This window comes from Galeopterus variegatus, unplaced genomic scaffold (genome assembly GCF_000696425.1).
Source record: "Galeopterus variegatus unplaced genomic scaffold, G_variegatus-3.0.2 Scaffold7518, whole genome shotgun sequence".
NCBI classification, from domain to species: domain Eukaryota; kingdom Metazoa; phylum Chordata; class Mammalia; order Dermoptera; family Cynocephalidae; genus Galeopterus; species Galeopterus variegatus.
In genome coordinates this window covers 54,012-70,386 of record NW_007733629.1, presented here as the reverse complement: position 1 = coordinate 70,386, position 16,375 = coordinate 54,012, and the positions used below count along the sequence as shown (strand labels likewise).

General features: G+C 38.2%; 1 protein-coding gene across 1 annotated transcript; it reads left to right on the top strand.

The window, feature by feature from the left end:
* The first annotated feature begins 266 nt into the window (after positions 1–266).
* IER3IP1 (immediate early response 3 interacting protein 1) lies at positions 267–12,630 on the top strand. Its single transcript, XM_008592033.1, has 3 exons — positions 267–413; positions 10,420–10,521; positions 11,409–12,630. Exons 1-3 carry the CDS (start codon positions 323–325, stop codon positions 11,462–11,464), a joined length of 249 nt encoding a protein of 82 aa, XP_008590255.1. The 5' UTR covers positions 267–322; the 3' UTR covers positions 11,465–12,630.
* The last annotated feature ends 3,745 nt before the right edge of the window (positions 12,631–16,375 follow it).

Genomic DNA, 16,375 nt, shown 5'->3' with positions numbered 1-16,375 from the left:
GCATTAAAAATGAGTAGCATATTTTACATCTTTGTTGTGTCTTTGTGTTTTGCAACTATAGCAATCCAAGCTAGCCACATTTCAAATGTTCAGTAATCACAGGCGGCTGTGGCGTTGGACAGCACGGGTCTAGCCAGCTAGGCGCATACGCCCTGATGACGTAAGCGTGGGGCGGTTCTTGGCCAGAGGGGGGCGGAGCTTCTCAGACAGCGGTTTTTGGGCCCCACCAGCTCCCGTAGGAGAGCGCCAGCCGTGCCGACGCCACGTCCCCTGCGGCGGCTGGAAAGGAGTCAGTTGGGCGTCTGGGCGACTCTGGGTGGCTATGGCCTTTACTCTGTACTCGCTGCTGCAGGCGGCCCTGCTCTGTGTCAACGCCATTGCCGTGCTGCACGAGGAGCGCTTCCTCAAGAACAGTGAGTGGGGCCATGGGACGCGGGCCAGAGGGGCGGTTGCGGAGCCCCCGGGGACGCGGACCCGAGTCGGGCCTCGTGAGGGACAACTCCGGTCGGGACAGCCGAGGGCTCGGCTCCGAGTGGGAAGTGGGGGCCTTCCTTAGAGGGGAAGCTGAGTCTTTCATCTCACCTGGTTTGAGCTCAACAGCCCTAGGCACCAGGGTGGGAGGGTACGGAGGTGATCAAGGGATGCACCTGACTGCGATTAGTTTAGGTCATTAATTTAATTGCTTTTCCTGTGACTGCTTTTAGTGATCGAAAAGGTGAGATCTGAGTTTAAGTTAAAAAAGAGTTGCGAGTGGAGGGGGCGGGGGCGTGGCATTGGTAGTTAGAATAGTGGACTGATGGAGGGCAGTAGGGGTTCCTGGGCTTTGGGGATAATAGGAGAGAGAACGTGTTGAAGTTATCGGGCCATCCAGCCGCCCCTGTTCCAAGAAAAGTTTATTCAGCACAATTTATTGGGTGCCTTTAATGTGCCAAGGACCGTAGTAGAATCTAGGAATACAAAGATGAAGATACAAGTTATTCCTACCTGGACCCCACAATCCAACGATCTCGATGCCATCTCGGACAGTTTGGTTTTTGCTGTATGAGGCAAAATTGAGGCAGGGTACTGCGTGATGTGAATCTTTTGTTGCAGTAAATCAAATATGTTCATGTGAATCACTGAAACTCAAACCGACGAGCAAGATTTATTTATTACTTCAAAAGAGATTTATCGAGCACAAATTATGAGCCAGGCCGTTGTAATAGGAGCTGGAGTTTCAGCAGTTACCCTGCTTTTCTAATGGAATTTGATCTAAATAGGAACCGAAAAAGTAACAATAAGAAGTATGCATAACGTTGTGAAAGTTGGTTAGAGCACAGCCTTGCAACCTCAAGGTCAGGGGTTCGGATCCCCCTACAGGCCAGCTGCCAAAACAAACAAACCAAAAGAATGTTATGAAGGAGAGGTGTAGGGAGATGCTAACTTGCGAATCTGTGAAAGTTTCTTAAAGAAAGTGTGTCTAACCCGAAATCTAAGTGAGTAACCATTAACTAGTTGAAGGTGAAGGGTTGGGAGAAGTTGGGAAGGTGAGGAGAGTCTTAAGCAGCATAGAGCTTGTATGAAAACTGCATCAGGTGATAACAGGGTCTTAAGCAAGGCAGTGACATGACCAGATTTGTGTTATTAGCAAGATCCTCTGGCTACAGTATGGAGAACAAATTAGAAGGGAGTAGAGTGGATGTGGGAAGAACCATTTCAAACAGGGCAAATTGAGATAGGTGGGTATAATAACAATAATAATAACTAATACTTATGTAGCACTTACTGTGTGCAGGATCTGTATCGATTGCTTTACATATATTAACTTGTGTAACCCTCATAGCAACCCTATAAAATAGTTACTTTGATAACACAAAGAAAGTAGGTAACTTAGTAGGTTCTCTCCAAAAAATAGTAGAGAACACTTACCAATTCATACCATGAGACCAGTATTAACCTGATATGAAAACCAGAGAGACATCACAAGATGAGACTACAGAGCAGTGTCTCTTATGAACATAGATTTAAAAATTTTCAACAAAACACTGGCAGACTAAATCCAGCAACATATAGAAAGGATTATACACTATGACCAAATGGGATTTATCCCTGGAATGCAGAATTGGTTTAACATTTGAAAATCAGTTAATGTAATATATTAATGAAGTAAAAATCACATGATCATCACAATAGATACAGAAAAAGCATTTGACAAAATTCAACACCCTCTCATGATAAAAAACACTTGAACTAGAAAGAGGTGGGAACTCCCTCAGTCTTACAAAGAGCGTGTGGAAACTCTGCAGTTAATATCATAATGATGGAACACTCACTCAGTACTTTCCCTAATCAGGAATAAGACAAGGATGTCCTCTCTTGCCATTTCTGTTTAACATGGTACTGGAAATTCTAACCAGGGCAATTAGACAAGAAAACAGTAAAAAGACATCCAGATTGTGAGTTTGAAACAGTAAGATTATCTGTTTGCAGGTAACATATTCTTGTAAATATAGAAAATCCTAAAGAGTCCTGTAGAAAGCTATTAGAACTAATAAAACATGTTCAACAAGATTGCAGGATATAAGAATAATATATAAAAATCAATTGCTTTTTTATACAAGAACAAGGATCTATTATAAATGAAATTGAGAAAACAGTTTCATTTACTGTATCCTCAAAAAAGGATAAAATATTTAGGAATAAATTTAACAAAAGAAGTTCAAGTCTAATACTATGAAAACTACAACGCATTGTTGAAAGAAATTAAAGGTAATTGAAAGTACAGATAATTTTTTTTTTCCTTTTTGTCTTTTTTCGTGTCCGGCAACGGATCGCAACCCTCAGTGTCGCGCCCGTACCGGGACCGGCAACGGGATCGCAACCCTCGGTGTTGCTCCCACACCTCGCTCAGCCAGTGAGCGGGAACCAGTCTGTATGTGGGATCCGAACCCTCGGGCGGGAGCGCCACCACACTCCCAAGCGGCGCACTGTAGCAGTGCGCCACTGGGCCGGCCCAGAAAGTACAGATAATTTTAACAAGTTAAGACATTCCATGTTCATGGATCAAAGACTTAATATTGTTTAGATGACAATACTTAATATTGATTGACAGATTTAATGCAATGTCTTTCAAAATCCCAGATAGCTTTTTTTTGAAGAAACTGATAAGTTGATTCTAGAGGAAATGCAAGGGACCCAGAATAGCCAAAACAGTCTTGAAAGAAAAGAACAAAGTTGGAGGACTCATGCTTTTTCATTTCAAAACTTACTACAAAGCTACAGTAATCAAAACAGTGTGGTGCTGACATAAGGATAGACATAGATCAATGAAATAGAACTGAGAGTCCCAAAATGAGCCCTTATATTTGTGGTCAATTCATTTTCAACAAGGGTGTCAAAACAGTGGGGAAAGAATAGTCTTTTCAACAAGTGGTGCTGTAACAACTGAATATCCATATGAAAAAGAATGAAGTTGGACACTTAACTCACACCATTCACAAAAATTAACTTAAAACCATAGACTCATAAGCTGTAAAATCTAAAGCTATATAACTCTTAGAAAAACATGTAGACATAAAGCTATGTGACTTTTGGTTAGGTAAAGCCTTCTCAGGGAAAGATTTCTTAAACACTATAAAAAACACAAACTAACACTAAAAGCACAAGGGCCTAAAAAGATAAATTGGGCTTTGTCAAAATTAAAAACTTTTCATGCTTTAAAGAATACCATTAAGAATGTGAAAAGACAACTATAGAATGGGGGAAAATATTTGCAACTCAACTGTTGCAACACAATAATAAGAGATAACCCAATTAAAAAACATTTGCAAAGGATCTGGATAGACATTTTTCCAAGAAACATATATAAATGGCCAATAAGCACATGAACAGAGAGCTGACATCATTAATCATTAGAGAAATGCAAACCAAAACCATAATAAAATACTACTTCACACCAACTAGGATGGCTATAATAAAAAAAGACAATAACAAATGTTGGTGAAGCTGTGGAGAAATTAGAACTGTCATATATTGTTGGTGGGAATGTAAAGTGGCTCAACTGCTTTGGAAAACAGTCTGGCAGTTCCTCAAAATGGTAAATGTAATTATCAGTGATTCCATTCCTAGGTGTACCAAGAGTAATGAAAACAAATGTTTACATAAAAGAATACGAATGTTCACGATAGCATTATTCATAAAAGCCAAAAAGTGGAAACAACCCAGATGTCCATAAGTTGATGAATGGATGGCTAAAATGTGGTATATTCTTAATGTGGAATACTAGTTGGTAATAAAAAGGAATGAAGTATTGATATATGCTACCACATGGGTGGACCTTGAAATCATTATGCTAAGTGAAAGAAGCTGGTCATAAAAGACCACATGTCTTATGATACTATTTGTAAGAAATGTCCATATTAGGCAATTTTATAGAGATGGGAAGTAGATTAGTGGCTGCTTGGTGCTAGAGGGCCTAAGGAGATGGGAAGTGGTTGCTAATGGGTCCAGGGTTTCTTTTGGAGCAATAAAAATATTCTAAAACTGAGTGTGGTGATAGTTGCACAACTTTGTGAACATAATTAAAACCATTGAATTGTATACTTTATTGTATATTTTATTATTTTTTTTTTATTATTATTATTATTACACAACTTTGTGAACATAATTAAAACCATTGAATTGTATACTTTATTGTATATTTTATTATTATTTTTTTTATTATTATTATTATTTTCCTTTTTGTCTTTTTTCATGTCCGGCAACGGACCGCAACCCTCAGTGTCGCGCCCGTACCGGACCAGGACCGGCAACGGGATTGCAACCCTCGGTGTTGCGCCTGCACCTTGCTCAGCCAGTGAGCGGGAACCGGTCCATATGTGGGATCCAAACCCTCGGTGGTAGCGCCACCGCACTCCCAAGTGGCGCACTGTAGCAGTGCGCCACCGGGCTGGCCCAATTTATTGTATATTTTAAATGTATGAACTGTATGGTGTGTGAATTGTATCTCAAAAAAAGCTATTTTTTAAAAAATTTCATTCTTAGCTCACAGGCTATTAAAAAACAGGTGGCTGATCCTAATTGGCCATGGCTGTAGTTTGCTGATTCCTGATGTAGAAGATAACAGAAAACATCTTTATGACCCTGAGGGTAGGGAAAGATTTCTTAAACACTAACCATAAAGGGAAAGATTGGTAAATAGGACTTGATTGCAATATAATGAAGAACTTATAGGAGAAAAAAAGCGAGCCACATGGTGGGAGAAGACATTTCTGAAACAGATAACTAGCAAAAGGCTTATCCAGAATTAAAAAGAGACATTCAACCTGGTAGAAAAAAGGGCAAGAAATTTGAACAAGCACTTCACGAAAAAGGATAATGGCTAATCAACAGTATGAAAATGTACTCAACATCATTAGTCATCAGGGAGATTCACATTAAAACCACAATGAAAGCAATTACCTATACACCTTAATAGACTTAAAATTAAAAAGACTGACAAATACCAAGTTTTAGTAAAGATGTAGAACTGTTTGAACTCTCATACTCTGCTGATGGAAGTATAAATTGGTGCAACAACTTTGCAAAAATTTTTTGGCAGTATCTACTAAAGTTCATCATACACATCCTCTCTGACCCTACAGTTTCACTTCTACACAAATGCTCATATGTGCACTAAAAGACATGTATAAGAATGTTCATAGCAGCATAATCATAGTAACCAAAACTTGGAACAGTAGAATGGATAAATTGTTGTTTTCATACAGTAGAATGTTACACAACAATGAAAAGGAATGAACTATGGCTGTACAAAACAATATGCATGACTCTGCCACAATATTGAGCAAAAGAAGGCAGACACAAAAGAATACATACTGGATGATTCCTATATATAAAGTTTAAAAATAGGCACAACTAATATATGGTGTTATAAGTCAGGGAGGAATGACTGGAAGAGGGTATAAGTGAGGTTTCTGGGGTGATTAGTGATGCTTTATTTTTTATTTGGATGCTGGTTACATGGACATATTCACTTTGTGATAATTCTTCAGGAAATATACTTACGACTTAGGTACTTTTCTGTATAGATATTATATTTAATTTCTTTGAAAAAGATACCGGCTATCTTGCAGAAATGTTGACAGGGCTAGAGAACAAGGCTCAAGGCTTAAGGCTCAGCTTCTAGGAAAAACATCCAAATGCATTGATGCTACTTCTTTACTGAGAACTAGGCTTTTCTGCCCCTACTATGGCTGCTGCCACCAGACAGAAGGTGTTTCAGTCCTGTTCCTCTGACATCACTACTTCCTGAGTCAGTCTGGTGTGGTCATGTCTAGGTATTAGATGGGCATTAGTGAAAACTAGTTCAAATATCTGTGTCTTAGCTGCAAGGGAAGCTGGAGAAGTACATATTTAGCTTTTTCAGCTCATCTGGGAGAGAAATAGTCTTTGGGCCTCTCCAAAACTCATAAATATGGTATGAAGTTCAGTTGCTGGGTAGCTACAATAAATGAATATCTAGCAGATACATATTTTCTCTCTAAAAAATCTATATGAAGGAAATGAGTCCATTTGCTGAAACTGAGAAACAAGGTGGAAGGTTTGAAATGCAGTGATCATACACAGAGGAAGAAGGAGGTAACTTAAAACAGAGTTGGGTTACTAGGCAGTGTAGAGAGCCCTTTTGGGGAAGGCAACAGTGAATTTGTGCTGTTATTGGTTTGGGGGGTGTGATTTTTTTTTCCAACAGTAATCACTTAATTCAATTTCATATTTCAGAAGTGGAGCACTTCCAGTTGCGCAATAAGCCAATTGATAGCTTTGTTTCACCCTATTTTCTGAGTCATCTTCTACTTCTCTTAATAAACCTTTGGTTTCCAAAAAGAAGTACGGTATGTTTTACAGTGGTACTGACTTATCTTAAAGGACAAGTAAAAAGGCATAATACTTAGTACTTAGTCAAAAATAAATACTTGTAGATTTATTTAATTAATGACCTTACCTTCATATTTAAGTACTCTCAGAGTAATAGTCATTTTACATAGTTCTATGGAGAGTCACACTGTTTGTGTGATTGTGTGAGATACAGATCTTACCCTTTGTAAACATATGGCCTTAATAGGAGGTATCATAAAATTTTACTTTATCTTATGTTTGTGAGATTGTTCTTAAGTGCTTTGGCTTAAGAGAATGTTGTGGCTGATGTGATCTTTTATTCAGATCATTGAAACTTTCTCCATATCAGCAATTAGGCTGTTTCAATTTCTTAGCATTCTTGGGTTCACTGGAGTAGCACTTTTAATTTCCTTCAAGAACTCTTCCTTTTCGTTCACAACTTGGCTAACTGGCACAGGAGACCTAGCTTTCGGCCTGTCTTGGCTTTTGACATGCATTTCTCACTAACCTTAATCATTTCTAGCTTTTAATTAATTCTTTTTTTTGGTGGCTAGCCACTATGGAGATCCAAGCCCTTGACCTTGGTGTTATAACACTGTGCTCTAACCAACTGAGCTAATAACTAACTGTCCAGCCTCTAGCTTTTAATTTTAAAGTGAGAGATGAACAATTTTTCCTTTCTTTTGAACACTGAGAGGTCTTTGAAGGGTCATTTATTGGCCTAATTTTATTGTGTCTCAGGGAGTAGAGAGGCGTGAGGTGAGTGAGAGAAACAAGAATGGCTGGTTGGTGGAGCAGACAGAACACACACATTTCTCGATTAAGTTCACCATCTTATATGGGTGTGGTTCATGGCACCACAAAACAATTACAGTAGTAACATCAAAGATCACTGATCACAAATCACCATAACAGATATAGTAATAATGAAAAACTTTGAAATATTGTGAGAATTACCAAAATATGACATAGAGACATGAAGTGAGCACATGCTGTTCAAAAAATGGTGCCGATAGACTTGCTTGATGTAGGGTTGCCAGAAATCTTCAATGTGTAACAAATGCAGTATCTCCAAAGCACAGTAAAGCGAAATGCAATATGGAGAGTTTTGCCTGAACTTCAGCATTGATCTTTTTGATGAAGGCAGTTTTTAAAAACTTATGTTAGCAAAATTCTTTGTGTAGTTTATTATTTGGTACTTTCATATTTATGATAGCATTTGATTCACATGCAAACTTGGTGACATTGACAAACTACATCACATTCATTCTCTTTTATAGATACAGAAACTGTTCTGAGAGGCTGATTTACTTAGGGTCAGGCATCCCTTAAAACTGTAGAAAATAGTTTTTCTTCAAAATGTATCTAGCTGGGGGTTTTTGACTGAGCCTTAATGGATGGCCATTTTGTGTCTGACTTCTTGAAGAACATGTTTGGTGTTTGCAGTTAGTAACTTTTTCTGTTTAAGTTTGTTCTTGAAATTATAGCTGGGTGTAATTTTGTGAAATTATGCTGGCTGGGCATCTCATTTGTTTTCTGCTAGGCCCTCTAGCTATGTAAGTAACAGGAAAGCCAGAGAATTAAATCATTCTCTTTTTTTAAAAAAGAAGCAAAACTCTTAAAGCATTGGTCAGGTTTCTGAGGAAAACAATTGAGATTCCCTGTGTAGTAGTTGGAAGAAAAACTATTTGTTACAGTAAAAGGATACCAACCACTATTGGTTTTATCAGTATTCCATATTTACACAACTATCACTTTGAATATTGCTCACAGCTGGACAATAAAAAATAATGACTTTTATTCTAATTAATTTGTGGTATGGGTATAGAATTCTAGATTGTAACTAATTTTTTTTCAGAGTTTTAAAGACACTGTTCCATTTAATGTTCTCATTTCCAATGTTGCTATTAAGAAGTCTAAAGCCATTTTGTTTTCTGGCTCTTTGTAGATAACCTAATTCATCTAAGCCTTTAGAATATTCTCTTTATCTTTAGGGGTCTGAAGTTTTATGATAATGTTCCAACATGAGGGTCTTTTTTAATTCATTGGTCTGTGTTCTGATAGGGCCCTTCTAGCCAAAAGCCTTGTGTTCTTCAGTTCTGAGATTTTTGTTTGTTTGTTTTAAATATTTCTGTGATGATTTCTTCCCGTGTGTTTTTTCTTATCTCTTTCTAGAAGTCTGGTTATTTTGAGAAATTGATACTCTAATTATTTTTCTTTTTTTCTTTAATTTTGTCTTGTCTGGTAGTTTACTTTAACTTGATCTTTCAACCCCCTTTTTTTTTTTTTTTTTTTTTTTTTTTTTTTTTTTTTTTTTTTGTCTTTTTGTCTTTTTCCATGTCCGGCAACGGATCGCAACCCTCAGTGTTGCCCCCGTACCGGACCGGGGACCGGCAACGGGATCGCAACCCTCGGTGTTGCTCCCATGCCTCGCTCAGCCACACCGGTCCGTATGTGGGATCCGAACCCTCGGGCGGGAGCGCCACCGCGCTTCCCAAGCGGCGCACTATCCAGTGCACCACCGGGCCGGCCCTCAACCCACTTTTTTGTACTTTTTATCCTAACAGCAGGAGCTCCCTTTTTGATCCCTGACTATTCCTTTTTTATGATATCCTATTCTTGTTTCATAGTTACAATAGCTTTTCTCTAAGGATGTTAATTTTTTAAAATGTTTTCTCTACTTCTTTCATTGTCTCTTCCCCAAAGTCTTTTTTTCTATTTTTTGGTCTTTCCCTGTTAAGAATTGTTCCCTCTTGACTGTCAGTTTATTTTTAAGTGTAAGGAACTGAAAGGCTTATTGTAGACTCCATGTTTATGTTTACTGGCTTATTTACTGGTGGGCCTCACTATAAGGTGAATGTGGAAGTTGGCTATTTCATTGACGTGAGGCTTCTCAAATGTCAGTATCTGAAGTCTTTCTTCTTGGGCAAAATTGAGAAATGAAGAGGAATGATCAAGGTAAAAGTGAAAAAGATGTGCTCTGATGACAGGCCAGAGCAAGCTGTGAAATTTCCCCAAGTGGGGTTTGGCCGGTTAACTCAGTTGGTTAGAGTGTGGTGCTGATAACACCAAGATTCAGGGTTTGATCCCTGTACCAGCCAGCTGCAAAAAAAAAATAATAACAACAATAATAATAATAATTGTTGGCTTTTATAAATTCTGAATTGAGCTAATTAATTATTCAACTTGATAATATACTTTGGTTTTCAATCCGAGCTGAGAAGTTTTTTGTTTGGTATTTTTAAAAAGGAGGGAAAAAAAATCAGGCGTCACAGCAGTCATCTTCACTGAATTAAATGCCATGGAATAATTTAAACTGTAGTTTATTTTATAAAATCAGAGTGTAAATGAAGTGAAAAGAGGTTTGTTGCTTCTATCAGAAGTTAAAAAAAATCCATACATATTTAACTCAATATTAACTTTTCTTATGTCTTATTTTATATTTTATGTCACTAACGAGGGCTAAGCCTAACTTTTAAAAGATGGCTAACGAGGGAGCAAGGCAAGTGCATAATAAATAAATGCTAATCATTTTATATTATTCAGTTGGCTGGGGAACAGACCAGGGAATTGGTGGATTCGGAGAAGAGCCAGGAATTAAATCTCAGCTAATGAACCTTATTCGATCTGTAAGAACTGTGATGAGAGGTAAGAAAAACTCATACAAGCACCCTGAAATTTTAATTTTGTGGTTCAATGTAAGTAGCAAAGCTTCAGCGTGTGAATACTATTACATAGCCTTTCTGTGAGGGTTTTTTTTTTTCTTTTTGGTTTAACCTGGCTTAATTGCAGCTTCACTGCTGAAAGTGGTTTTTTTCTTAGTTCGCCTCTTTCTGTCTAAGACAGTTGATGCAAATGGACTGCTCAGTAGTATAATTTGTGTGTTATCTGTCAAAGCTGAAAGACAGATATTCCTGCCTTTTGGAAACTCTGTTTCTTCCACGTTGTAAAGTCATCTAGAGTCCTGGAAGGCTCTCAAGAGAAAAATAAAGATCCCATATCTGCAATTCTACTGGAAAATATTTTGGAGTATTCAATAAAGAAGAGTTTGAAAACCTGTTATTTAAAACCATTAAAATTAGGGCCTCTTCTCTCTTTTTAAAACTACTTTACTCACAACTTTGGATACAGTGCTAAATAAACTTATTCTTAATTTAGTTATGAGACTACAGAATCTTCTTTGCACTGTATTTCTAATCTCAAGCATCACTGGCAGCCATGTGGATCTATTTCTGCCTGGGTCCAGTGTGCTTTTGTGTTTCCAGAGTTGCACCAGTACTATCCAGAGTTGTTTCACGTTGATGTAGTTGTGCCAACATGACACTTAATCCTAGTTATACAAGCCCTCTTTAAAATCAGTTTTGGATTTTGTGATCCAGTGCATTTTTTAATGTTCTTCTGTTGTTATATCTATTTACAACATGATTATGATAATATATTGTTAGATATTCCTATCCTTCGTGGATGCTAGTAACTGTTGTTTAGTTTTTTTCTCAAGTTGTCTTTATAGTAACAACCTTTTTTTTTCTTTGCAGTGCCATTGATAATAGTAAACTCAATTGCAATTGTATTACTTTTATTATTTGGGTGAACATCAATGAGGGAAATGGAGACTCAGAAGAGGAGATGCGAGCAGAAGTTATGACTTCAGTCATTATTGGAATATTCATATCTTAGCAGGCCAGTCTTGCACTTGAAAAAAAAATGTAAAGCTGACAATAAAACCAGAGTTCCCATTTATCTAATTTTTTTTAATGTTGCACTTGTAATTTCATTACAAAAAGATCAGATCATCAGAGACAGTAACTCTCCAAGATTGGAATGTATTTGATTGCTGACTGTTAATAATAGTCCATATTATGGTAAAGATTGTTTAAAGGGTATAGGACTGTTGCTTCTGGTTTTTCTTTAGATATTTTTCTATGTTTCACTTCTCAGGGATGAATTTTTTTCCAAAGTTTTGAAGTTCCTTGTGACTTAGCTATCACATGAGAGTGATTATCCCCCTAGATAAAACTTAAAGGATTTTTTAAAAGTAATTACATATAAAGTGATAAGTAGGTAATTTGGATAATTTTATTTTGAACTCTTTGGTTAAATATTTTGTCTATATGTTGTCTTGGCTATAAGGAATTTGAATTTATAGACACTGTTGAGTAGCAATACTCTCTGATTTCAGGGAGGTTCTAATTTTCTAAGTCAGTCACATGATAATTGTGTTTGTGTTTTGTTTTGTTTTGCATGGATTTGTTACTTTACTAATTGGCCTCAATGATGAAACAAGACCAGTATCTACATATTTTCATTGGTAGAGAAATCTGTGTAGAAAAGTTTGTGCCCTTTTTACAGTGACTTATTTTTTTTAAATCAGCATACATATTAGCCTGCAAGAACAATCCTAAATGACACAATTAAACTATACTACATAAGAAGATTGTTTATTGTGAAGCATTTACCCCCCTCCAAATTATCACATTTCCATTTCTTGGTAGAATAGCCCATTAAGGGGTATGATTCTTAATTCTTCATTCTGTCTGTAAATAGAGCATTCATGCTGGATAAGGTTTTTTTTATTTTGTTTTGTTTTTATGTCTTAGACCATCTTGTGAGGTTATTTGCTCATCCCATAATACAGTTGTATGCAGAAAGGTAAAAACTATGTAAATGGTTTTTGTGGAAATTCAGTTGTAATATTTTAAAATGTGGAATGGTGTTTATAGGAGAACATTTGTAAATAAAGTTGAATTTCCAAGTCGAGCATTTGTTTTTGTACTTTAGTATAAGCCTGTCAATGTTAACTGCATTAATTTCCATTTTGTGTGTAAAGCCTCTTATATATGTTCTTTGCTGTAAAACTGCTGCATATAGATTTAATGAAGTAAACAGTCCATTTTTTTCTTCAGTGAATTAACTGAATTGCTGACATATATCAAGAGGACTCATGTGCAATATTTATTCCATGACTTAAGTTACTTCTAAAACTAGGGAGCAGGTATTGAATACCCATCAGCTATGCCTGAGTTAGAAATGGATGATCTTTGGGCTGTGAACTTGCAGCTGTACCAAGGGAATATACCAGGGATTCTTAGTTGATTACTTGCCTCATGTGAGTAACATTTGGTAATTATAGGCAATGTTCTTTTGGCCTTACAGAGAGCCAATAATGCCAGTGTCCGAGTTTGAGCCATTGAACAGATTCAAAAGAAACAGTTCATTGAGGGCACTCCATTCACCCACACACCATGAGCCATATAAAATTTTGAAAAGAAAAGAGAGATCTTGGTCTGGTGCCATTTTTCATGTAAGGCATTACAACACACCTTCATGTTAATATAGTGCTAGGATATTGTCCAAGTCCACACTCCACTGGGGAGCAGTCAGAGCAGGGTAGGATCAGAGTATTCGAAGTAAAGCAGTTCTGCAGAAAGTGAAACACTGAACATCAAAATATTTAATCTCTTAAGGCCACTTACACAGTTCTAGTTTTAATGTGGCTGAAGGGAAGTGTGAAGGTTTCACACTTTAGCCCTGGTTTCCCCAGAGCAGTTGTGATTCACTGACCATAGTATCTTATTTTAGTAGATGATAACTTAAGTGCCTTTTTGCCTGCCTACATCTTTCTCCTTGAGCATTCTCAGGATTAACAATTCGTGATCATTCTGGACTTCAAATATCCATGATATTTATGGTCCTTATGTATTCTAGCCCTTTGTCTGTATTCCTCTGAACTGTTGCAAAGGGTCTGGGCTCTAGTCAATAGATATTAACCAAATTCTTACCCTAGTCCTTAATCGAGTGCAGTGACTTGCAAACTTTGATTGTTAACAGCAGAACCAGATTTTCAAAGGAATTCTAACATAGGACTGGAATACCCCAATATCTAAAACATGAGATGAGGTCCATTTATTTATTTTTAGCTGAAGCAGGGCTGGGGCCCAAAAGCCCACTGTTCAGTCTCCACCCCACTCTTGTCAAGCTTCCCGAGGCACTTCCACAAAACCCTAAATTTTCAAAAACATGGCTAGCAAGTATCTTTTTAAAAAAAATCCCTGCTTTAGATTCAGTAAGAGTAGGTAATGTGATCTGTGCTCTATACGTGTATGCAGTCACTTGTGTTTAGGTATGTATGTACACATGAAACGACTCAAGAGAAAGCAGTATATTTGAACAGTAAAAAGTAGGAGGCAGGATATTTCTAATATGTGAGCAAAACCTTTTAGCATGTGACTTAGGCAAGTATACTTCCTAAGACCTCAGTAGTTTTTGGTTGCCTTATCTATAAAGTTGATCAGTAACTGTTTCAGAGCAGAAGTCTGGTCCTGATGGTTTATACACATCTTTTCCAGATTACTAACCTTTGATTCTAGATGTACCTCTACCAAAGAGATGTTCTCCTGAAATAAAATATTTTTTGGTGAAGTAAAACACCTTCTCATTGATTTATTAGTTTAAAAAGTATTACCAAAATAAAATTTTGATACTAAGCAAAATGGAATTCTTTTTTGCTAAAATTTTCCTTGGTCCCTGACTGGTCATTAGATGTCAGATACTGTGAAAACATTTTGTGCATGGACCTGGGACACCTAGTGGGCTATGTCCAAGGGTATAAGTTTTGGAATCCTACTGTTTTTGTTTCAGTTCAGATATTGTTTTGTGTCTCCACTCCTCCTCTGGATTTTTGCCCCATCTTTTTTCTGAATTTAGCCCCTCCCTATTGAGGTCCCATTCCTGCTTTACTCATTCTGTTTTTTGGGAATCAGAGCAATTTGATGAGTCTTTTGGTGAGGAAGCCATTAGTCCTGTCCCATTATGCCACATAATTGTGAATGACATCAGTTACACCACCCAATTGCTCAATCCTGGAACATATCGTGAGGTCTTCTTCTCCCCTACTCCCATTCTAATCTATCACCAATTTTTGACCATTTTGCCTCCTAAAGATCTCTTGAATTTGTCCTCTTTGCTTTGTTTCCATTCCCTCTAGTTAAAGCATCTCTCTTGGAGCCCCACAGTCCCCTCTTATCCATTCTTATCCATTTTGGCACCCCTCCCATCCATTCTCCATACTGCAGCCAGCGAAAGCATTTAGAAAAATGCATGTCTTATATTACCCACTTGCTTAAAATTCTTTGGTGGTATCTTAATCTCATCTGGCTCAGGAGGGGAAACTAGGAACAGGTTCCTTTTCCTTCAGCCAATTAGGCCCTCACACAAAAAACTCACACTAAACAAATATAAGAAAAAAATGACTTCAGACCCAGTCGGGGGAAAAGCAGACAACCCCTAGTCCAGGGGACAGAAAGGGTTACAGCTCACAATGTGGCTGACTGCAGCACTGAGCAGAGGAGGCGTTGGATGGTGTTCCAGTCAAGGGATTTCATATGTGTAACCAGAGTGTGTATCCTATTATATCAGACTGCTCCAGAAAGTTATTCATTTAGTCATTGTTTACAGTGACTTCATAAGAATGACTATCTGTGCATTCACATTTACTTGGATCTAAATATTTTATTCGGATCAAGAGACAAGTAGAGACTCCCAACATGTGGGAGGGGACGTGAGGGAGGTGGTTCTATGTGTACTAAGATATTGCCCCCCTAGGAACAAGTGGGCAAGACCTCTGGAAGCTCTGAGAGAAAGAGGCAAGGTGGGAAGCAGAGACCTTGCTGCCTGAGGTAGTGTTTGATGGAGACAGCAAGAAATGCCCAAAGTTACTCACGCAGCTAAGGAGGAAATGATGACGTCAGAGATTGGGTGTTTGAAGGACAGCATTAAGTAGATGACTTCTTGAGTTACCCCCAGAGAATGAACAAGAAGTGGTGGAGTGACGCAGGGTAGAGGCAAAGAAAGTTACTCAGTGATACTTGATTCAACAATGGTGCTGTGGAGAAAATTGGGCTTCCGGTCAAGATGGTGGAACAGACGGTCCCCAGCGTCACTCTCTCCCAGAAATCAACCAATTTACAACTATATAAAAAAGAACAGCAAAGCTGGGGCAGCTACAGCTCAGGGGAAGAAAAGGAGAGACCTACAGAGTGCATGAAGGTTAGAGAAGCCATGATGAGAGAAAGAAAAAAACTGCTCTAACCATTTTGTGCTGGCTGCTTTAACACTGAACTGCTGAGCACACAGAGCAGGAGCTGGCAAAGCTGCAGCTGTGCCCTTTGGATGGAGTTGCTTGGAAGTGTCAGGGGAGAAGAGGGCCTTGGTGGCTCCCAGGCCAGCAAGACCACTAATAGCGTTCCTGTGGACCCACATAGGAGAGAGGAGCCACAACAACTGAAAAAATGGAGCCACTCAGAGGCTGGTGAGTCATCACAAGGGACCAGTGTATGGCCCGTCCCATGGGAAGTGTTTGCAGCATGGGCAGTGGGAGAGACGGGCCCACAGGGGGAACAGTGGGGCACAGCAAGCATAACTGATCTGCACCCCAATCAGCACAGGACCACTCAGAGGAGACTGGTCAGGAATATAGAATTGCATGGGGTGCAGTGTGATGAAA

What these genes read in the sequence shown, in the direction of transcription:
- IER3IP1 (XM_008592033.1), top strand. Translation starts at nt 323, where the DNA reads ATGGCCTTTACTCTGTACTCGCTGCTGCAGGCGGCCCTGCTCTGTGTC. An exon ending in GGAGCGCTTCCTCAAGAACA is followed by an intron (nt 414 to 10,419) that starts GTGAGTGGGGCC and finishes TATATTATTCAG; the next exon opens with TTGGCTGGGGAACAGACCAG. An exon ending in TGTAAGAACTGTGATGAGAG is followed by an intron (nt 10,522 to 11,408) that starts GTAAGAAAAACT and finishes TTTTCTTTGCAG; the next exon opens with TGCCATTGATAATAGTAAAC.